General features: G+C 34.5%; 1 protein-coding gene across 5 annotated transcripts; it reads left to right on the forward strand.

The window, feature by feature from the left end:
- The first annotated feature begins 4,844 nt into the window (after nucleotides 1–4,844).
- On the forward strand, nucleotides 4,845–12,762 carry LOC110444245. 5 transcript variants are annotated; one of them, XM_021488805.1, is made up of 4 exons: nucleotides 6,684–6,969; nucleotides 10,061–10,153; nucleotides 10,799–10,889; nucleotides 11,147–12,762. In XM_021488805.1, the coding sequence occupies exon 4, from the start codon at nucleotides 11,178–11,180 to the stop codon at nucleotides 12,342–12,344; it is 1,167 nt and encodes a 388-aa protein (XP_021344480.1). In that variant the 5' UTR covers nucleotides 6,684–6,969; nucleotides 10,061–10,153; nucleotides 10,799–10,889; nucleotides 11,147–11,177; the 3' UTR covers nucleotides 12,345–12,762. The 5 variants fall into 5 exon arrangements, with proteins under 5 accessions (XP_021344546.1, XP_021344480.1, XP_021344416.1 ...); XM_021488741.1 differs by having other exon boundaries at nucleotides 10,799–10,881; XM_021488871.1 differs by lacking the exons at nucleotides 6,684–6,969; nucleotides 10,799–10,889 and adding an exon at nucleotides 4,845–4,930.
- The last annotated feature ends 12,985 nt before the right edge of the window (nucleotides 12,763–25,747 follow it).

Here is a 25,747-nt window from a genome sequence, read left to right on the forward strand (position 1 = left end):
TAACAGTTGACCATTTAACGACGGCCTCTGTAATATTATATAGCCGTTGAACATTTAACGAAGGTCTCTGTAATATTATATGACAGTTAAACATTTAACGAATGTCTCTGTAATAGTATATAACAGTTAAACATTTAACTACGGCCTCTGTAATATTATATAACAGTTGAACATTTAACGAATGTCTCTGTAATAGTATATAACAGTTAAACATTTAACTACGGCCTCTGTAATATTATATAACAGTTGAACATTTAACGACGGCCTCGAGCTCTGTAATATTATATAACCGTTAAAAATTTAACGACGGCCTCTGTAATATCATATAACAGTTAAACATTTAACGAATGTCGCTGTAATATGATATAACAGTTAAACATTTAACGACGGTCTCTGTAATATTATATAACAGTTGAACATTTAACGACGGCCTCGAGCTCTGTCATATTATATAACCGTTACACATTTAACGACGGCCTCTGTAACATTTTATAACAGTTAAACATTTAACGACGGCCTCGGTAACATTATATAACAGTTAAACATTTAAAGAAGGTCTCTGTAATATTACATAACAGTTAAACATTTAACGAATATCTCTGCAATATTATATAACAGTTAAACATGTAACGACGGCCTCTGTACTATTATATAACAGTTAAACATTTAAAGAAGGTCTCTGTAATATTATATAACAGTTGAACATTCAACGACGGCCTCTGTTATATTATATAACAGTTAAACATTTAAAGAAGGTCTCTGTAATATTACATAACAGTTAAACATTTAACGAATATCTCAGTAATATTATATAACAGTTAAACATGTAACGACGACCTCTGTAATATTATATAACAGTTGAACATTTAACGACGGCCTCGAGCTCTGTAATATTATATAACCGTTAAAAATTTAACGACGGCCTCTGTAATATCATATAACAGGTAAACATTTAACGACGGCCTCTGTAACATTTTATAACAGTTAAACATTTAACGACGGTCTCTGTAATATTATATAACAGTTGAACATTTAACGACGTCCTCTGTAATATTATATAACCGTTAAAAATTTAACGACGGCCTCTGTAATATCATATAACAGTTAAACATTTAACGAATATCTCTGTAATACTATATAACAGTTGACCATTCAACGACGGCCTCTGTAATATTATATACCAGTTAAACATTTAACGACGGCCTATGTAATATTATATAAAAGTTAAACATTTAACGAATGTCTCTGTAATATTATATAACAGTTGAACATTTAACGAATGTCTCTGCAATACTATATAACACTTGACCATTTAACGACGGCCTCTGTAATATTATATACCAGTTAAACATTTAACGACGGCCTATGTAATATTATATAAAAGTTAAACATTTAACGAATGTCTCTGTAATAGTATATAACAGTTAAACATTTAACGACGGCCTCTGTAATATTATATAAAAGTTAAACATGTAACGACGGCCTCTGTAATATTATATAACAGTTAAACATTTAACGACGGCCTCTGTACTATTATATAACAGTTAAGCATTTAACGACGGCCTCTGTACTATTATATAACAGTTAAGCATTTAACGACGGCCTCTGGAATATTATATAACAGTTAAACATTTAACTACGGCCTCTGTAATATTATATACCAGTTAAACATTTAACGACGGTCTCTGTAATATTATATACCAGTTAAACATTTAACGAATATTACTGAGATATTCGTTAAACATTTAACGACTGCCTCTGTAACATTATATAACAGTTAAACATTTAACGAATATCTCAGTAATATTATATAACAGTTAAACATTTAACGAATATCTCTGTAATATTATATAACAGTTAAACATTTAACGACGGCCTCTGTAATATTATATAACAGTTAAACATGTAACGACGGCCTCTGTAATATTATCTAACCGTTGAACATTTAAAGAAGGTTTCTGTGATATTTTAAAGCCGTTGAACAATTCTTGTTATATCATGTTCTAAGATTTAACGACGGTTTCCGAAATATTTCATAAACGTTTAACAATTGTTTTTATATTTGTTTTGTTCTTACATTACACGACAGTATTTGTAATATATATTTTTTAACCATTAAACAATTATTTCTTTAAGATGAACTTACAATAAAAGACATCCATATTACCAGTTAAATGTTATACCATTGCGCCACTCTCTCTATGTATGTTACAGCACTGATTGGCTACGCATTCCCCGAAAATCCAGAAGCAGCTTTTGTCAATCTGAGGATGTTTGAAGCCCTTGGGTGTTCCGTAGCCTACCTGTATAGTAACTCTGTGTGTGTGTATGTTAAACTCATGGTCGGAGGTCTCCTCCATGTCTCTTTCGTCCTCGTCATAGTCGTGGAAGTTACGTAGGAGGCCGCCTAGGTATCGCAAGTTAGAACAATAAGCCAGGAGGATACGTCACCAGATGTTGCTTGTATTAGAAAGACGCTGGTTGTAGTCATGGGAACGACGAAATGTGCGTAAAGTTCCATTGAATCCTGCAATGGTCAAGTTCACTGGTTGTGAATTCGTTTGGGCTTGAGACATTTATTATAAGATGGATATCAGTTCATATTGAACTAGTCTTTAAAACCAATTATATTCCTCATCTAGAATAACTTTGTGTTGTATCTTTGAGCAAGATACTTTACTTCGCTTGTTCCAGTCGACTCAGCTGTAAATAATTACGTCGTTGGGCAACGATAGAATTGTAGAGTGCTAGCTGTGAGCGCCGAAATGGCAGCACAACGAAGGTTGAATACCGGGTGTGATATGGAAAAATGCATGCTTTATTCTGTTTATTACATACTTACTTATAAAAGCTACTATCTTATGATATATTTTTCTTTTGAAATTTTGAAAAACGAAAAAATACCAAAAGGGGTGTGATACGGGTTTTTCGGGCTAATACGGGTTTTGGGGTGTGATACGGCGGGGGCTGATACGGCTTTTGGGGTGTGATACGGCGAGGGCTGATATGGGTAAGAGCAATTGTGTCGTATTGCATATACAAAAAAAACGTATTTATTAGTAAGTATGTAATAAATTCCATTCACACATGAGTTACTATGTATAGGACACATCTATCTAGAATATCATAATACTTCGAACAGTGCCCGAAGTTGTAGATCAACTGTGATATTTAAAATTAATAAGCGATGGAGGCAGACATGTCACTACAGAGAAAAGGTAAATAAACGATGTTTCACGTGTACTAGAGCCTGGTTCTGAGATGACCATAATTGTCATATTATACGATGATGTAAATATTTAAAGCTGAGTATTATATATGCATGTTTTACAAAAATAATCATGCAAAGTAACCTATCTGACATCAGAGCAGCTGTTCTCATACCACGCGATAAGCAAAAGAACAGGCCCGGAAGACCAATGCACATTGATATAAACAAGCATTTCATAATTAATTTTCCTTGCAAAACGAAACACTGGTGTCGATTCTTAAAATGTGATTGAAATATATATAAAAAAAGTAAATCAAATAAATTCTGCTTATTTCTCAATATCCCCCCTACGAAAGATAGGAACATCAGACAAATAAACACAATTACATTGTTTTAAAATATGAGTTACAATGCGTGACCATTTGTCATTTTTCGTTTTCTCGATATAAAGTTCACGTTATCTCAAATTGTTACATCCTATTGATGACTAGATGGAATGGGAATCAGTGTTTAGCACTTATAATGTACATCCCCCATATGAAACCAAACATTTGCACCCCGTCCTCATCCGTTGTTTGGTTAGGATGTTGAATTGGAAAATTGTAACGAGTACTGTTAGATACTAGTAATTAATGTTAAAACTGTGTCACCCTTTTCCAATTTGAAGACTAAATACTAGAACTAGAAAAAATGTCTGAAAACATGCACATTGACAAGAATGAAAACTAATAGTTTTGATTCCCTAATGTTGGTAGGCCTATTTAATGAATCAATTTTCAAAGAACTTGAAAACAAATGCATTATCTTATCTATTGTTTGTATTTGCTTCCTTGCGATACTGCGGATCTGATGCTGAATTTAGGGTACTGTCTCACTGAAATACTATGCCGAAGGCACCCAGCAAATCATTTCATCCGGTCACATGATACTGACAACGGACAAACCAGTTGTTGTCATTAACCTAAATGCTGAACGTCAGCAAGGAATAACAACTACCCATATTACTGACTCTGGTATGTGCTGGCCTGGGAACAGAAATCATTGCCATCCTCATTTGGGCGAACCTTCAACGCTAAACGGCCAAACGGGAAGTATCGCAAAGCAATGCGCTAGGTAATGAAAAGGCTGTTATAATGTAGGAAGTAGAAAGAAAATATAAATATCCCAATTATTTCAACGGGTCCAGCAGATTGATTTGATTTGGTCGTTGTTCTGCCCTCATGAAGAAGACTAACAAAATCCAATTTCTGTAGGGTGTTTCAACATTAGTTGCCTCTTACTACAAGGGGATACCAGCTGGTGTGTTCTGTTATCAATCCCTGCCTGCAGAGGTGTAGCTTGGTCCCTGTTAATTCAGGTGTTATGCATATATTCAGTTTATTTCTTTCCAAAATTTTAATTGTTCGAAAAATAAAAAAATAAATAAATAGGAATATCGCCGTATTTTTGCGTTGCCACTTTTATGATCGAATTGAAATTAAGCGTACATCTTTACAAAATGACTATTTCGGCTCTTACTCAAATACTACATATGTTTACTTCCCTTTAGACGTAAGCACAGACAATGCGAGTTGATAAGGTCAATGCATGTGTAGTCTTCACCAAGAGTTTTAGCTGATAAGTCAGTGAGGTATGTGTTCTGTAAGATAAAGATAGGATTGAACAATTCAACTCGACCAGTTGGACATCTACATATTAAGTGCCCCTTATTTAAGTAAGGTAGGTGTCACTTATACATAAGTTTGCTTTTTATCAGGCACTCTTATATGACTTTACATAATAAAAATGTCAGCATTCCAGAATCGGATGTTTCCTGCTGTGATTTTTCTTAACGTTCAACAAGCCCCCTTAATAGTTACACTAAATGTCAACCCCTGGTAAGTCATATTCAAATACCCTTATACAAAATCGGAATACATATATGTAATTTAAATATATTGAACTTGTACATGACCTGTTAAAATGTACATAACCAGGTTAATGTAGTCAATAATGAAGCATTAAGGCCGATGTCTTCATAAAAATAGCTCACCGAACTTATAACATGTCGAACTCTTTAGCGACCCACTGAATGCTACGAAATAACATTTCATTTAAAATTAATTTGTGTACCTAGGTCACGCGGATCTTAATTTCTCTTTAATTAGGTGTAGAAGGGCATACTGGTCTCAAATGTAGATTATTGTTGCTATGGAAATGTACAAAAATCATTGTAAAACGTCCGACTAACATATTTTACTTGTGCAAAATCATAGACATTGTGCTCAAACTTCATATAAAGTCTCTTTTCTTAACATTTAATGTTATTATAATAAAGCTTAACTTGTTATAAACATTATCGTACTTTTCAGCTAAAATGTTTATAACATGTCTCGCGCATTCATTACATCACAAAATGTTCTCAAATGGCATATCATCTAAAGTTCATTGTTATCTTATTTATAATCTGCTAAAATATATTACCAGGGGATTTTACTATGATTTTAGTGGATTCGCATGGCAACGTGGATACTTATTCAAGGTCAGAAATCCTATCAACAGCTTGTAGTAGAGAATAAAGGACCGAATGACCTAGGTATACAAATGAACTGTAAATTATGGGTCATTTCTTTGCACTCAGTTGGGTCGTTAAAGATATTGACATGCTATACGATCAGCTTTAATGCCCTTTTTTTCGACTACGTTAACCTAGCTATGTATTTTTTGTATTGCCTATGTTAAAGTTCAATATATACAAATTACAAATATAAGTTCCGAATTTTAATTGACTTCTTTGAATACGACAAATCATGGGGTTGAAATTTTAGGTGACTGCAGCATTTTTTAGGGGGCGTGTTGAACCTTAATATACATTGGAAAATACCTTCTTCATTTCTCTTCTCCTTTTTCTAACCTTGCATTTTTATGGATCTTCCTAAGACACCTTTTATTAGCTCGTTTTCATATTGTCTTTTCTTTATGTGTATTGCTTAACGGCCAATCGACTTCCGAAGTCATTTAGGGCCAACATATTAAGCATTGAGTGACATGGTATACGTATCGTATGCAGGTTGTCATATTTCAGTGATGTGATTCATAAAAGTGGCCCTCTATTGGTCCATCATCAGTAGAAACCGTTAAAAAATACTTAAAAAAGAAACTTAAAAAAAAACATTTCATGTCTTATACTTTTTCTCCAATCTACAAAAGCTTATATATTTTGTTTAATTTGTGAGTTGCATCAAAATCTTGGAACATAGTAAAATTGGTAGTTAAAATGATAACTGAACAATTACAGACGGTAGACGGACGTGATGTCATGCACCGATGTTCATTGTATCAATTATATGCTGGTTTGTACATTCCATAAAACTTTTGTCACGAATACCTTGATAACCGTTGACTGTTATCGGCGTGTGTGACAATATGTACATACATATCGTCGCTACAGACAAGTGCGTTATGTTAACACGTTATTATATAATACATGTAGGTCGACCTAGTAGCTGACTGTGTATGTGTATGGAAATGCGTTAAAGGCATGAAGCAATTACAGTTTTATCCTCCTTGAATTACAAATTTCATAAAAAGACACTAGCAAAACTATTGATGTGAACTCGAGCTACCATGACAAGAACCAATGAGTTGACTTATTGACATACTTCCTCGTGTGTCACACGTGACGAACTGTGTAGAGGCTTTACTATCTTGTGGCCCGATAGCGTTGTTCTGAGTTTGTAAACTAAAGACACTGCGTAAACTGTCCGTGAAATGAGAAGGTAAGTCATTTCATACTGCAACTTATTCTTATAACACTACCAATGTTAAAGTCATTGTTCACGAATCAAAGGGGAACGCACTATTTCTTATATTATTTTGTTTTCCTGTCACATGGCGCACAGTTCCAATATGTTTAGTTTCTCTTTGCTAGAAGCATACCCTAGACCTTGCGGTGCACACTCACAGCAGTCTTAACCCAGAGGTGAGCTGATAACAGCCATAGTGAGGTCGGTATGCACCTGTATGTGTGCTTAAACATAAAACTGATGTCTTGATACACATTTTCATCTCGCCTTTTTTTCTTTTAAGATACTGACTTTATATATTCAATTACAATCATTGATATATTTAATGACAATCATTTATCTAATGTCAGAATGATACAATACATAACCACCATTTATTGGCATGATAATGGTTAACCTAAAGATGTAATATCAACATATTATGATAGGTTATTGTTATTTACATCTAGACCTGAACAAGATGAACAGATGCATGTGTTCAGTGAAGATTAACTGTCGTTTAAACCATTGCTTGTTTGTGTATCGGACACTGTAAATAGGGCTGAGGACACTGTAAGTAGGACTGATGACACTGTAAGTAGGGCTGGGGACACTGTAAATAGGGCTGAGGACACTGTAAATAGGACCGAGGACACTGTAAATAGGACTGAGGACACTGTAAATATGACTGAGGACACTGTAAATAGGACTGAGGACACTGTAAATATGACTGAGGACACTGTAAATAGGCTGCGGACACTGTAAATAGGACTTAGGACACTGTAAATAGGACTGATGACACTGTAAATAGGCTGCGGACACTGTAAATAAGACTGAGGACACTGGAAATAGGACTGGGGACACTGGAAATAGGACTGAGGGCACTGTAAATAGGACTGGGGACACTGTAAATAGGACTGAGGACACTGGAAATAGGACTGATGACATTGTAAATAGGCTGCGGACACTGTAAATAAGACTGAGGACACTGGAAATAGGACTGAGGACACAGTAAATGAGACTGAGGACACTGTAAATAGGCTGCGGACACTGTAAATGAGTCTGAGGACACTGGAAATAGGACTGAGGACACTGGAAATAGGACTGAGGACACTGTAAATAGGCTGCGGACACTGTAAATAAGACTGAGGACACTGTAAATAGGACTGATGACATTGTAAATAGGACTGAGGACACAGTAAATAGGACTGAGGATGGCGTTTTTTTAAGGCTCGCTCATCCCGTTGACAGCATATCTGATTTTGCTTTTGTTCTGATATTGATTTACAGTCATATGGAATTAAATTTTAACCAAACAACATTATAACAAGAGGCTGAAGAACCATTACTTATGATTGGGTGGAACCATGAAATAATCATTTGTTGGTTAGAACCATGAAATAATCATTTGTTGGTTAGAACCATGAAATATTTATTTGTTGGTTAGAACCATAAATAATCATTTGTTGGTTAGACCCATGAAATATTCATTTGTTGGTTAGAACCATGAAATATTCATTTGTTGGTTAGAACCATTAACTGATTATTTGATGGTTAGAACCATGAACTGATTATTTGATGGTTAGAACCATGAACTGATTATTTGATGGTTAGAACCATGAACTGATCACTTGTTGGTTCAAAACATGAACTGTTCATTTGTTGGTTAGACACATGAACTGTTCATTTGTTGGTTAGAAACATGAACTGTTCATTTGTCGGTTAGACACATGAACTGTTCACTTGTTTGTTAGAAACATGAACTGTTCTTTTGTTGGTTAGAAACATGAACTGATCTTTTGTTAGTTAGAAACTTGAACTGATATTTTGTTGGTTAGAAACATGAACTGATCTTTTTGTTGGTTAGAAACATGAAATGATCATTTCTTGGCTAGAATCATGATTATCTGAAGCAAAGTTTCAATGGAATGCATTTCAAGTTTGTAGTCATGGCGACTGTATCAGGATTAAAATCTCTATTGAAAAATACTTCGTCTGGATTATACACAAATATCTAACACCCTCATTACTATTGAATATTAGCAAATTCAATTAATTTGAGTTGAGGTTCAAAATAGATGTTCAAGCGGAATCTTTGGCGACCATGTTTGATTTCAAGTATGCTCACAGCTAACCAAAATGGTTTTGACCATACATTGACCTTTTTCATCACATTTCCTTGAACATCTAATTATAAGGACATCAGTAGAACTACTCTAGAATCTTAATAAACACATTTTTATCGCATTACCCTTCTAATAGCTTAACCAGTCCTTAACAAAATTTCTTACTGTCTTGGGTTTTGCGCAATAAATGCTTGCACCGTATTCGCCTTTTACAAGATGCAGTGATTACAGCAGGTATATTTTCTCAATCCCCGAAAAATCACCAGATATATGCATTTAGAAGGACATATGCGCACATTAATGTTTACAACACCTTGTTCACTTCTACTGTGACCAAAGGGAAGGAACTCTTTTGATGCACTTACGTCACCAGTGACCACGTAGTTGGTATTCCAGCGACACTGTTAAGAAGTCAAAGGCTTTGCATAGCAGAGATCACAGGAACCTAATATAGTGGAAAGTTGAAAGTAAACTATAAAACATCGGATAGCCATGAAGCCCATTTAGGACACATCAGTGGTACTTTTGTTCAAACGAGCGAAAGTTTATTTCTAATTGCGTGTAGACATGAAGCGAAAAGGGACAGCTAATATCATAAATATACAAAATGATTATGAATTCAATCTACAGAAAGATACATTAACTGGTTAAAGAGAATTCTGGTCTTTTGGAGCATTGCTCATTTTCACAACCAAATGTTATATATATGTGTGAATAATTATTGAACATGAGGAACGCAATCACATTGGTCGGTTGGTAAGGGATAGAATGGATTAATAAAAACAGTTATATATATCCGCTTTATTAGAATATTTAAGACCTACGTCGTTATTTGGTTTTGTCCATATACATTAGAAATGATACAATAAAATGCATAAGCCCCAAACGTTCGATAATGAGATATACGGCCCACCCACTATCTCGCTGGTTATTAAAATGTTTTCTTTCTATTTTGACAGGTGACGAGGTGATAATCCCTGTTTAGCGCTTGTAAATTACGTAGACGGCGGAGGCAATCTATATCTATATATAGATATAACATCGATATACAGGTAGGTCAAAGTTCATCTGCATTTGCTTTTGAAATGAAATCACTTTAGTACAGTTAAACCGTTTTGAAACAATTATAAATGTTGATGACAATACCGATCACACCCAAAATAGCCAGAGAAATTAGCTTAAACCTTAACCTAGGTAAAACAAGTTAAGATGTCTACTCTGGATGCTCATCCTTTACATTGCTGTCTAAATGTTAGTCCTTGTTACATCTGTCTGTGTTGTGTCAGCTTGTGCCTTATTCAGACTCGGTGTTAATTAGTGGTGGTACAACCATAGTAACGACGAGAGTTGTCAGTTTCCTACAGTGCTCGTGTTCGGTGGATGTGTCATGTTCCCCGAAGTAAGTTATAATAAAGAGACAGTTTGATATTTGTGGCATTATCAAGAAAATAAGGTAAACATCGTGGTGTTCTCCAGATGCCAGCTCTGTCGTTTGTCAGTAAGTACGTGTGACAAAGAAGCTATTTGATAGGCATGTCTTTCACCAACAAGTGGGTGAAAAATGAAATGAAATAAAAAAAAACAGCTTTGTAGATGGTGCGCCATATTACATTAAGCATGATAAATGGAAGAGACTGGTATAAATGAAGTAATTCCTGCTAAGTAAGAACTCTGTGTTTTTTCGTTGGATAATTCAGAACATGGCGTATATTCACTGACACCGTAGGAACTGTGTATTTCCTCCGATATTCCTTTCCACGGGACTTCGCTATACTGTTTGGTAAGAAGGTTTGTACTTATTATTATTTTATTGATTTTTACGTATATGCTAAGCAGGTAAGTGAATGAGCATCATCACGTTTTATCAAATCAATTTAGATTTATATGTATTCACATATTACGGATGGCCAAGCAATCGTGCCGTATCAGTGCCCTTTCTATTCTTGCAATTTTCGTTGGGTTTTTTTACAACCACAACAGAAAATGTTATTCGTTTTATTATCTATATAATAATTAATGTGAATAAATTATTTCATATCTTGTAGATAATCTGGAAAGAAATTCCTTCAACTAACCATGAAAACAAGACAGACCACAATCGTGATGGCAGTTTCAATCAGCCTAAATATCGGCTTAATGTGCTACGTATACCTCAAATCTAAAACACCGGTTAATCAAGACATTGGATTGCGTACCATGGCAGAGACATTTGGAAAGAAAGAATTGCCAATCGACTCTTCACATGACAAGTTTTTAATGGGTCTTCATCCAGTCACATTGTCACAAACACATGCAAGGAACGGTGCAAATATATATACTAAAGATATAGATAATAAAAAGTCGCATACTCTTCCAGTAAAGCATGTTAATCCGACAACATCACATGATCCAAAACGTTCTGTTTATAACTGGAATGGTCATACATGGAAAGAAAATAAAACTGTCTGTGAGAATCTCCCTTCGTTCCGTGAAGGCACCCTCCGAACACGATCGGGGGACACTCCTATCTTTGTCCATGAGCCGTCGGTAGATAAATACATCTCGCAAAACATTTTGATCTCTGGAACTTGGGAACGTGATGTAGCCTTAGCTGTTGTGTCTTACCTTCAAGCTGATAAAGATCTTCAATTTGTTGACATAGGTGCAAATATCGGAGTCATTTCATTGGAAATCGCCAAACTTGGTCGCCGGGTTGTATCGGTGGAACCCTTAATAGATAACGTCCAGCGATTATGTTCTTCATATAACGCAGGTCATTTTCCTGCAGATCTCACAATTGTGTTCAATGCAATATCGGACATCCACGAACAGGTTGCTCTGGGGCGCGACCAGAACAATATCGGGGGCACATTTGTGTTAAACAACAACCCTAACAAACGGAATGGATCTGACGTGATTTTGATAGGACAGTACCGCGAATTAGTCAACACTATCCTGTTGAATGACTTACTGTCTTTGCTATCCTCTAACCCTCTTACCAAGGTTGTTATCAAACTGGACGTGGAGGGATACGAGGATCATGTGCTGAATGGTGCCGATGAATTCTTCCGTCAGGTTGACGTGCAAACAGTCATAATGGAATGGACATATAGTAAACAGCCCGGTACAGCAGAGACTATCCAGTCGTTTATGAGTATGCATAGCATGTTCCCGTACGACTTTAATAACGGGCCGCTTGAAAACCTACCACGTGCAAAATGGCCTCCTAATGTAGCCTGGTTAAAGCAATCACGAACTCCATGATATATAATTGTTCACGTAATATGTAGAAAAATATGGTAGAAAAATCGATGGAGCATTCATGTTATATGTACACACTATACTACAGACGGCATAAAGTGTTACAAACAGAGGTATTTATGTGATAAAGAGAGGGCTACCGACAAGAAATTATTGCATATCATTTGTAACAAAAAAGGTCAGTCTATTCTCAAGTTTAATCTATCAGTAACGTGTGAGATAATCTTATTACATTTGTTCATAGCCAAATAATGAAGCGTGTCGTCCAGGGTAACACCCCGTATCTCCGCAATGTCTTAATGCAGAAATAGTTTTGTCGGTGAAAGTAATAAATACTAATATACAAATGAGTTGTTTTCCTTAATAATGAAAGGTTTTTACTTGTTTAATTGATCATTTTATCTTAAAAATGTTAAATGACTATATAGGATAACGTCATATACCGCAACGTTTGGCGCGGATTTTTTTTTAATTCTAACCTCTGATTGGTTAAAGTAGCTTGGCGATGAAAATACAGAGAAGGATCTTGTGCTTTTTTTTTTAACAGAGATAAACAAATAATCATTTAAAATGAACTTAAAAGTGAAAAACGTCATTTAGAATTCAGAAATTATCAATAACCGGGACTAATGTTGGTGTTTAAACGGTATATACAGAGAAAATGTTGGCAGTCAAGTGCATAATAAAATCGAGGATTTATGCAAAATACACAATCATTTCTGATATAATTTAGGTTTATTGTATAACCCACATTATGTAAAGTTGAACATGGATGTAGGACTTATCTCCCTTCCATCAAAGGCAGGTGTACTACCTAGATGATAGGCATGTCGGAATGTTCTCGATTTACGTCATTGTCAAGATGTAACACAATACGAGTGACAAGGGTTGATGGTTGGTTAAATGTTTATTCTGGTAACATCAAGTATTAGGATCGGTCTCTATCATTTGGTCTCGCTCTCAGTCGTCTCCGAGCTGTCTCTACCTGTACTAGTTCTAGCCCATCTCTAGCCGTCCCTAGCCTTCTGGCCTCTTCTCTAGCTGTCCTTTGCTCTTCTCTCTCCTTATCCCCCTCCTGGGTTATATTTATACTCGATTATAATCTATTGTTTCGTGCATAGTAATCTGGATTAATATTCCAGATATACGTAATATTTACACAAGTTGCCCGAGCTATTCCCGATATACGACATCAAGTACCGTCAAGGGTTCATAAGCCTCACATAGCAGGTCAGTTGAGACTTGATCCCGATGTAATCAATTACGCAACGTCGTAACAGCAACTGTAAAAGGTCCATAAACCTTACAGATGGTCAGTGTCAGTAAACCCTACAGATGGTCAGTTTACACCACGACAATGGGATGTTTCGTCAAGTCTTATTTTCAAGGTCTTCTATTTCAGTCGGAAAAAGTCTACTAGAGGGTACATGCAATCATTTACAACATTTCAACAAATTCAAATTACTACAACAAGTTGTGTTTCCACTTATAATATATTCATACAATCACTTCTGTGATATCATTAAAAGAATCATCAATAGACGATAGCATTATCATAAAAGGTCCACACGATTATAGGAATATATTTACATTTGCATGGCATTGTCACTATCGCCTCTTTGAAAGCTGTGTCGTTGATGGGACTTTAATTACCATGCATCACGAGACACAATTCATAGCGTTTTAACATGACGGCTGCTGAAATATTGCTGGGCATTGTGAGATTTGACAATGCCATTGTAAAGAGATATGGCGGGTTGCTATACCTATTTCCCCAAAGCTATGTTACGCTAGTGCGCGCACCAACCCTGCACTGTTATGACGCGTCCTCAGGTATTTTTATACAGGTAGCAATATCGGAATCCCGTGTCTAAGAATAAATTATTGTAAACAGACCTCATATTTGGTATTTCGGCATTATTTGTTGGTGTTTAAGCACTTGATATAATTACTATTGCCAGTTGGAGGGTAAAACAATTCATAAATTTCATCAAAAATAGTGTCTTATCTACAAAGCGTAGCTGTACTGTACACTGTACAGGGGTTTGTTGACATGCTTCGATAGAAGTATGTCGCACTAAATAGTAAAGAAATTATTAGTAACAAAACTGATAAATCAATAGGTATGTTATTAAAATGTAAACAAAATCTTCCATCGATTTAAAAAAAAACCACCATTGCCTTATTTAGGAAAATGATCACATGCCTAAATATTTAAAAAAAAATAACTGAAGGAGGATTCGAACCTCCACCGTTTATTTTCTAGTAGCAAGTAAACTGCGTTATACATTCGGCTACATAGAACATATAGATACTGGCAATTACAAACTTATTTAACCCGAGAAACACCGGTCGCAGTTTAGAGAAACTTGATCACCCCTGTTTTTCATTATTTTGAGCCTTTCCCAAAGGAGGACCACTTTTCCGTAAAACGATTTGTTTTTGCATATTACATCACGGTAACAAAAAGTTTATTCAAAAGTTGGGAAAGTGTTGAAAGTATTTTTTAAGTCCGGGAAACCCCTCACTTTCATAGATATAGTGTATATGGCTATATTTGCAGTATCATATTAGCAATACCTAATTTCTGAGCAGTTTAAAAATTCATATTCAATTGGTTTTGTATCTTTTGTATGCATTTTTGCTACACGAAATGTTTTTCTCCTTAATTTTTTCCCCGTTTTCATAAATGCCGACTTAGGAAAATACGGGCAGTTTTCCGCCATACCTCTTTATGTGCAAAATAAAAAATAAAATAAAAACACTTTTATTGCAACGAAAACAAGACCAATGTCTGCAATATCGTACAAAATGCACATCGGTTTAAATCACCAATGCCGGCAATGGAAACAATTTTAACGCTCATGCAATTTATCAGAAATATCGTCTGTTACACTGCACTGATCAACAGGGGTTCGTTACAAATGTCTGAAATACACATATTACATAGACCTACTGACACATATGTTACAGACCTACTGATATGAGTCACAGCACACATAAATATTTCAGACATTTGTAACGAACCTGTGCTCCGTCGCAATATCATTCACTTCAAACGCTGCTGAATACGCTGTTCAAACTATTTAACGAAACTGTGTGAAATGTCGATAAGGCGGTCATTTTTGATTTTAGATATAAATTATAAGTTAAAAAAGAACATAAGAGTCAGAGAAAACGTAAATATAAGTATTGAACTGGTTTTGTATGGTACTTATGATCTATTTGAATGACACAGCTTTGCAAGCAAACAAATCATAATGCGCTAGCTGCGCGCTAGCGCATTATGTTGTTTGCTTGCAAAGCTGTGGCATTCAAATAGATCATAAATACCATACAAAAACAGTTCAATGCTTAAATATACAAGTCAGTTGGCCATCTGACAAAATAAGTTCACATAACAATGTTCCATCACCACATAACTGATAATCATCATGTCATATAAGATACGTTACGTCTGACAGAACTAATCTAAGACATGCATTTTTGTATACATATATCCTGTGTTAGCGCTCCTCAGAAGATATGTAGATCAGCTACTGCTATTCATTGCCGCAACGTAAATGAAAACAAATCCATTCAATTCATATATTTACGTTACGATGAACAACAATAAAAATGTTGTAACTTTTTGTAAATTTAATATTTTTGATATCAGTATCGGACAGAAAACCATAAAAAATGAACAGCCAGAACTCCAGCCTACACACAAACTTCAAAGGTTCGACATGCGCCGATCAGCTGATTTGTTCAAACGAAAAAAACCACTATAATCTCATAATAAACAACGCTTGGTATTTCCTTTCATTTTTGAAAGTTGATCTTATTTCATGGTTTTTTTTGCATTTAACGCCGCAAATTACATATTTAGTAAAAGTTTATGTCCGCACTATTTCAAACAACGGTCTCCATAGTAACTATCCAGGGCATTCGTCGGCCAAGCATTTAAAGTTGAATGTAAATCCGTGGGAATGTGCTGTTTGCCTGAAATCCTGCTGAGGTAAATGAAGATAACTTGGTGGAGGAAGTGCCCTGTGTCATTACAAAGTTCTCGGATGTACTAGTTGATGTCACGGGGACTACCCAGCCAGACGTTTGGGAGTTCGAAAGTTCGTGACCACGATCGCGAGGAACCGATGGCGAGTCGCCATTACTGTACACATTATGATTATGTCCCGCGATGGAGTAGCCAAGATAGTGTGAGGCACTTGTGATACCCGTAAGTGTTCTGGTTACCGTCTGAGTGCATAGATAGTGGTTGAATAGTTTTTCAGCGACCGAATCCGGTTTCATATATCAACAATTGAAGCCAGTGCAATACATGCGTTTTGTTGGGGCTTCACTAGAGGAAAACCCACCCTGATATTTTTTTTGTTTTGTGTGATGATTGATTGTTGCATAGCTCGTCTGAAATAAATTCAAAAGAATTAACTCGCAGCTGTTCGTGGAACTTAAGTCCCCTGGTCACAAAATGGATAGCCAGGTTGTACCATACGTTCTGTCGGAGGATGTAAGGGGACGGTAAATCATTAATTCGGAAGCCTCAGTTTCGTATTTCTTAACCGGAAATGAAGTATGTGAATCTCTACCCGGAGTTGTCGTTCCTTTTCAATCACACACAATTAATTAAATCATTAAAGGGAGAGCAAGGACCGTAACTCTGCGTGGAGATTGCAAATATACGTCTGGTTATAGTGGTATTAACATTATTTTAAAAGGTTAAGCATTATAAAGTAGATGGGGGTAAGTGGTGGAGAAAGGGATGTTCCTATGTATTTCATAACTGAACGAAAACGATCCTACTACATGTATAACTTACAATTTAGTCATTAAAATGTTTTATCTAGATTTCTTCATAGATTTCCTACATAAATGTTTTAAAAGTAATTTGATAAAATTGTATTATTACCCGTTCAAATTCATAGACAGGTTATGGACATTTATAAATTGTTTCAGACTGGTTATAAATTTGTATCAACTGTAACAAACATATTAGGAACATTTATTAATTGTTTCAGGCTGCTTAGGTAGCAGTATACAGTAGAGGGTTGTGGCCATGGGTGATCTTTTTGTTAAATGACTAACCCCTGTATAATGATATGTAAAAAAATTATAAAAATAAAACTGTACTAAAATTGGTATTAGCATGATGAAGTGGGCTATGTGAGCTTCACATTTGTAAAAAAGAAAGAAGATTTTTTTGGTTCGAGAATAAAATTTTGGCCATAATCCGAAAGGGTGCGTACACATGAAAAGCTAGCTTTACAGGAGGTTAAAATTTTGACAACAAGCAAAGTTGCAAAAAATCAAGTTTTACAACTTTACTGGGACCCAGATAATTCTGCAACCAGGTAGGTAATCTTTAATTTCAGACAGAGCTTAGGAAAAAAAATGCTTGCTGCGGGGGTCAAATTTTGGGTTGAAAATAGCAATTTTTAGCATTTTTTGGTAATTTTTGATGTGGTAACCATGGTTTTCACACAAGTGACATACATAGAAAAAAGAAGTTTATACACTTCTCAGTACTTTAGATGTATTGAAAATGTAATGCAGTTTACAAATATATATACATGTGTTGTGTAGGGTAAATCCGCTGTGTTTACATTTCCTCGACATGGGGCTGTGTTTAAGAGTCGGGCCATTTCTACTGCATACTGCTACCTGAAGACGAAATACATTTCTTAATTGAGTGCAAACTGTACAGTGATTTAAGATATAATTTGCTAAATCAAGCTTGTGGTGTTATAGAGGGGTTCTTCATGCAGGACAGTGACACACAGTTCCTTAACATAATGAAAAATGGTGTACTCCAGCCAAATATAGGTCAATTTATTTTTAACGCGTCTACGCGTAGACAAACTATACATGCAGTAATCAAAGTAATAAGCATATATGTGACATTTTACCTATTCATAACTATATGTCATCCGATATATTACTAAAGCGGTTTTCTCGCTAAAATTGGTAGTACAGGAATAGGTAATGAAATACTGTACCTTATAATTAGCTAACAAATATATATTGGTCTCTTTAAATGTGGTGACTCTTATATATAATTATATTTTAATGTATATTATTGCTTTTTTGGAATCTCTTAAGTCAAATTTACTTGACACTAATGTGTAACAGTTTCATAATATCTTATGATAAGCTATAGTAAGCTGACATATATTTGTCTTTGTAAATTTGGTGATACTTGCATTAAATTAAGGTATAGTATTGCCTATTGGAGTTTCAGAAGTCTAAATTAACTTGGACATCAATGTGTTAGAATAACTTGTTAACTAGTTGTTATGAGTATTGTTCTCTTAAAATGCGACGACACTAGCTTACGCTTCTGTATTATATTGCATTTTGGAGTCTCATAAGTCATAATTAACTTTGACAACAATTTATTGAAATAATTAAAAACTATATGCTATAATAAGCTGACAAATATTGGCATTTTAAATTTGGTACAACTTATTCCAAGGTTTATATAATATTGCCTTTCAATAACAGTGTTATAAAATCTTATGATAAGCTATAGTAAGCTGACAAATATTGGTCTTTTTAAATTTGGTGATATTTATATTATTTTTAAGGTATATTATTGCCTATTGGAGTTTCAGAAGTCTAAATTAACTTGGACATCAATGTGCTAGAATAACTTCTGGAAAGTTGTTATAATTATTGTTTTCATAAAATGCGATGACACTTGGGTCTTTTGTATTTTATTGCATTTTGGAGTCTCATAAGTCACAATTAACTCTGACAACAATGTATTGAAATACTTAAAAACTATTTGCTATAATAAGCTGACAAATATCGGCTTTTTAAATTTGGTGAAACTTATTCCAAGGTTTATATAATATTGCCTTTTCAAGTATCATAAGTCAAACTAGCTTTGACAGGAATGTGTGGTATTAATGCATAGTAAGCTAAAATAAGCTGACAAATAATTGAAATATTGATCTTTTTAAAAAATGCCAACTGTTTTTATACATGTATATTTTTTGTCTTTTTAGTTTAAACCATATTATATTCATATCAATAAACATGTACAAATACATAGACATTTCATTCAGATGATTGGGAAACAAGTACTATTGTAATTATATATAGTCCTTCTTATCATATATAAGAAGCTTAGCTGATAAAACATGTATAACTTTGCAGTGATAGCCTAAATATGTACATAAGAAATTCACTAGCCAAAGTTTAGCCCAAATATTGATTTTTTCTAAGTCATTATTTATAGTTGTTCAGCTGCCAAAAAGGGCGTATCAACTATGATATAAGTTTAGGTGTCGTCAGCGAAAAAGCTTAATTACAGAGGCAATATCAATAACAATACCATTTATATATGAATTAAAAACATAAGAGGCCCTAAGATCAAACCATTTTAGTGTCTCATAAGTCGATAAACTTTGGCTGGATATTGATCTAATTAATGTACAAATAATTTTATTGTTATTTTTTATTATTTTTTATTATTTTTAATATATAGACAATAGAGGATGAATCCCCTATTGATTAGTATAAGTAGTGGACTCCTTGTTTGGGCAAAACCTTTCAGCATATATAGATATCCTGCTGGGAAGCCATAGAAAATCATAGTTCACGGAATGGTTGATATTAGAAGGAAATCCCATATGAAATAGAGGAAAATCTTCAAAAACTTTGGTCCAGATTATTTTTGGACACAGACAGACAAAAAGGGTGTTGCCCGGGCAACTAGGGCAACACCCCTGGGTCCGCCACTGGTCACCGAAATAAACTTTACAATTTAGATAAAGCATGTATAGGCATTCCCATCCATCAAGAGTACTAGTATTGGATTCTAGTAAATCTAGAGAAGAAGACTTTTAAAATTTCAACCACTATTCCCATTGGCCCTGCTCCTTCGAACCAAGAAGTGAGTCAGGATCTTACTTTCTGATAGCATCAAATTAATATCTCATTATTATTTTAAGCAAATTCTAATTATTTCCTGTTATAAGTTAAAAACAAAATATGCCTAAAAACATCATTTCCCTATATAAACTATAGTAAACTATACCCTTCATAAAGGATGACCTGATGACTATGGCAATTTTGATAAAACACCTAGGGACCTTTCTGTCCATGAACAGTTCACCTGGATCTGATGAAGATTTTTGAAATATTGGTCAATTTTCCGTTTGAAGCCCTATATATCCTAACCAATGGGGTAGCGGCAGGGATCCCAAATTTACAGTTTGATACCCTCTTTCACAAAGAAAGATTCTTATAAAGTCTGAAAAGAAAAGCATACCTTATGGTACTTAAATGAAAACATTATGATAAAAATGAAATGAACAAAATATAAAAAAGCAGTTAAAAGCAGTGTAAAATTATGCAAGGCCAGTCCAGGATTTGAACCCAGTGGACTTCAGATTCCACTATATATAATATATAACAGACTGAGCTGATTGAGCTGCATGATCATTGACATTGGAACTGTCCTTACCCAAATGTGCTAAATGTATGTATTCGAAACAAAATTAAAAGGAGGTTAATGTATATATAAATACCAATATTTTAGCTACAGTTGTATATACCATGTAAATACATGTATATATATACTTTGAATAACTGTCCAAGATCAAAAGAAGAATTCAGTTATATTGCTGTCTTAGAATTCAAATATAAACACCATATACATACCATTGAAATTGCCTATGGGTCTTAACCGTTAAGTTTGAACACTGAACCACTTTGATCAAATTGCTCCTATGCTAGAAGGTCACTCAGCCTTGTGGATTTTTTTGGGGTTTGTGGCCCCTCTGTTTGTACAATTTTGAATTCTTACTTCCTCACAATGCTTCAGGCAAATATAGATGCTATATCCCATTATCCTTCTCATAGTTAAAATATGTTCACGATATAATGCTTTCTTATATTAAAATATAAATGATTAACTTGTTTTATCATTTAGTTATTCAAAAGGAATGGATATTGCAGTCATTGCTTTCCTAATATTGCAATAATGAGAAATTGAATGCTGGTTTAGAGTTACAAAGTGGCAATAATATTATTATTTTTAAAATATTAATTTAGAATCATCTTTCATAACTACTTAATATTGATTTAGAATCATCTTTGACCTAATTTGATTGCATTTGCATGTCACCTACAGACCAGGTAAAGCTTGTAAATGCGAGATGTTGTAACATCATCAGTTCTTTATTGTTTGTCTGTGTGACCCTCTAAATTACCATGCTCTTTGAAGTTTATGAAAAGATTAACACACTCGTACTAAGTGTGATTGCTCCTAGGGTCCTGTCACTCCAGCATGGTGACCTTAATATAATATTGAAAAGGTTGAAATCAAAGTTTTCCCCAGGTCTGTTACCACCCAGGAATACAATCATGCTAGCCCATTGAAAGGGTCATACATGGCCGAGCTATACAACATAGTAATTAGTGAACTTTAATTTGAAGGTTTTATAGAAAAAACAAATACAAGCCCAACTTATGTTTAAAGTAAACATTGACATTTTTTACTAGTCTAGGGCATGAACTGAAAAGAAAAGTACATTGTTTTATTATTTTTTCAGTCCCCGAAGGGTTCTCGAAGGAGTATTGTCAGGGACATATCTTATATACTATTTCACATGGATTAACCAGATTTGGTGTACAAGGACATCTTTGGATGGCAGAGTGAAGAGTGCAGGAAGGTCACTTTGACTTCACTGTGTCCTATATGATTTCACATTTGACCTTAACTTTTGAAAAACTTGGACTGGGGCCAGGGATGTGTACTTGGGCAGATCTTCTTGACTATTTCACCTGATGTAACCAGATTTAATGTACATGGACATTTTCGTAATGTGGAGTGAAGAGTGCAAGAAAAAAGTCACTTTGACCTAACTGTGTCCTATGCTTTGACCTTTGACCTTTACTTTTGAAAAAAACTGGTCCGGGGCATGTCTTTTCTACTATTTCAGCTGTCGTAACCAGATTTGATGTCCAAGTACATGTTTGGATGGAGGAGTGCAGATTGCAATATTTAGGTCACTGTGACGTATGACTTGACCTTTGACCTTTACTTTTGATAATATTTGTACGGGGCATATCTTCTATGCTATTTCACCTGGAGTAACCAGATTTGGTGAACAAGGACATCTTGGGATGGTGTAGTGAAGTAGGCCACTATGACCTTACTGTGACCGATATGCTTCCTGACATACAGATCTTTTCACAGTCAATGTAACTTTTTCACCCAGCCATCGCGTCAAAGTATTACGTTTGGGTGGACAAAACGTGATGATAGATCACATCAGGGACTTTGATGATCGCATCACCGCGATCCTTCACGTCTCATGTCACGTAATCGTGTCACGAAAATCCGCGGAGGTCGATCAAGGTCATCACGTTCCTCGATTACTGGTACAGATAGTATAAGAGTAGATGTAAAATAAGAGTGCCAGATTTCCTTCAAAAGGAAATCTATCAAATAAAGAAGGAAATCAAAGGAAATCTATCAGATATTATGTAGGAAATCTATCAGATATAAAAAAGGAAATCAAAAGGAAATCTATCAAATAAAGAAGGAAATCAAAAGGAAATCAAAAGGAAATCTATCAAATAAAGAAGGAAATCAAAAGGAAATCAAAAGGAAATCTATCAAATAAAGAAGGAAATCAAAGGAAATCTATCAGATATTAAGAAGGAAATCAAAGGAAATCTGTCAGATATTAAGAAGGAAATAAAGAAGGAAATCTATCAGATATTAAGAAGGAAATCAAAGGAAATCTATCAGATATTAAGAAGGAAATCTATCAGATATTAAGTAGGAAATCTATCAGATATAAAGAAGGAAATCTATCAGAAATAAAGAAGGAAATCTATCAGATATTAAGAAGGAAATCTATCAGATATAAAGAAGGAAATCAAAAGGAAATCTATCAAATAAAGGATTTCTAACACAAATAAAAAAAAGTCTATAATGAAAAAGACAAAGGGAAATAAATAATGACGAAGAGCGTTAAACGAGGGACACGTTCAATTAAAGACAGAGAGAAAAAAACAAAAACATAAAATGCTATATATGTATTAAGATATGCTCAGATGTTGTTAAAGTCATGTCAGTCTATGGTACTTTAAATGTGTCCATACTCATGCGACGAGACCTTATTATACATAAGAAGTACATACGTCTATTCACACATGTGCAACAGACCGAGGAATAGGATACAGATCATATCGGCATTCCTTTCCAAATTACATTCACCTTTAATGGCGGATCGTGACATTCGAGTGCCAAATTGACACAGGTGTCAAGTCGAGAAAACAACTTCGCAATAATTCCCCCATTAAGATGAAAGTATATGATAAACGATAGAATTTCAAAACTTTCCAACAAGTTAAAAAAAAAAATATTGATGTGTGTGTATAGACTTAGTCACTTGAAGATGAGTCGAGCTCAGTTCAGCATCGTCATGGTCGAACTTTCAGCCATGGCGATCAACAGTCGAGACAATAGCATACAACCCAGCAACATTCGGTTTTATGCCGACTTTGTTCGCTTTGGTGTGAGACAGAACAATGTTTCATATCAAGAAGAATGCGCAGGATTGACATAGACGCAGGTAGTTAGAGATAAAATCTAATGTCAAGTTCATCGAATCCCATCTAGCTTTGTTTTCCTGTATTCTGATACATTGATGTTTATACTTTTAGAGAAGAACAAGGAGGAGAAGGAGGAGACAGAGACTGTGAGAGGGAAAGAAGATGACAGATTGACGGACGGACGGTTGACTCTAATCCAGCCTGACATAACACGTCAGACAGTCTCTAATCAACACATTTATTTTGGCACAGTAAATAAAAATAGATATACATTCCTTAACATTCATTTAAGATATACAGAAAGTTAAACATTGGTAGTAAATCACAGTATCCAAAAATTAAACATTGGTAGTAAATCACAGTATCCAAAAGTTAAACAATGGTAGTAATTCACAGTATTCAAAAGTTAAACATTGGTAGTAAATCACAATCTCAAATTTAAGAGCACAATCATAACAGTNAAAAAAAAAAAAAAAAAAAAAAAAAAAAAAAAAAAAACCAACAACTAAAAGGTAGACACACAATTCCTCATGCAATGATTGAATGTATGATTAAAAAAATACTCAGAGGTATATATCATTATAAAACACTGCGTAATTATTGAAAAGCTACAAACATTTTGATACAAGAATATAATGTAAACAATTCCTGAGTGGTGATCAAAAGCTTATTTGTTGCAGTAGGCAAGAAATTTGTTAGTAGAAGTAAGAAAGTTGACAAGAATTTTTGTTAACTAAAATCTTACAAACATTTTGATGCAGGAATATAAAAGATTTCCTGAGTATTGAGGGGAATAACCTGTAATTAAAAGCTTAGTTGTTGCAGTAGGTCAAAATACTAGAATAATAAAGGTATGAAAGTTGACAAGAATTTTGATAAAAAACGATGTATTTAGAAAGGTAGGAGCATTCTAGAGAAAGGTTTAAAGTACAGCCTGTCACAAGTGTAAAAAGCCTTCTTTTTTTTTTGCATAAAGAACTTATTATCTTTAAATTAGATGACATTATGAACAGCTAGAGTAACTTTCCCACGACTGAAATGTACGCACCTGGGTCCTATAAAAATGACATGATGAATCACTGGCAGAATGAAGCAATTTTCTTATAATTGACATAGTAATTTACATAGTACTCTTAACGAATGAATTTACATAAAGAAAAAAAATCCACAACAGACAAGATGTCTAACCCAATAGAGGTGCCTGCTGACGTCATATCGTTTTACGATGTATTTTATAAAAACAAAGGAAATTTAGACGTAGAACTAAAAATGCAATATGTAAAAGGAGTCGAAAAAATTATAATAGAAGTAACAGTGAGTGAAAAAGTGATAGACCTCACGAAAGAGGATGATGATGTGATTGATTTGACCAAAGAAGATGACGATATGGTAATAGAGGAGTACATGGAGGTACTAAAATTGGAAAGGGATTACAACTTGTAAAGTAAGTAAAGCCAATACATCTATGTCAGAACCACACATTTATACAACAAATTGGTCAAAGGGAAATAACTCTTTTACAAAACTTTGATTAGACTGCAACTATATATACACGTGATGCTTGAAAGAACTCATTTCTAGTAATACTGAACGCGAAGTCATACTGAAAACATTCTCATTAACTCAACATAGAAAAAAACATGGAACTACCTCTATCAAAAAATGGTGTATTAAGGTTTGCTTTCAAACACCAAATCAACGATGGATGTGCAATTTACAGTGCTGTTGAACTTGAAAGGACTGATAGATTATACATCAAAGTAAAAGAATTTATGTATAAAGAGGACCAGCAAAGACTATTGACAGAATTTGCTTTTGATATTGGAGGTAAG

The sequence above is a fragment of the Mizuhopecten yessoensis genome, unplaced genomic scaffold (assembly GCF_002113885.1).
Source record: "Mizuhopecten yessoensis strain PY_sf001 unplaced genomic scaffold, ASM211388v2 scaffold245, whole genome shotgun sequence".
NCBI lineage: Eukaryota > Metazoa > Mollusca > Bivalvia > Pectinida > Pectinidae > Mizuhopecten > Mizuhopecten yessoensis.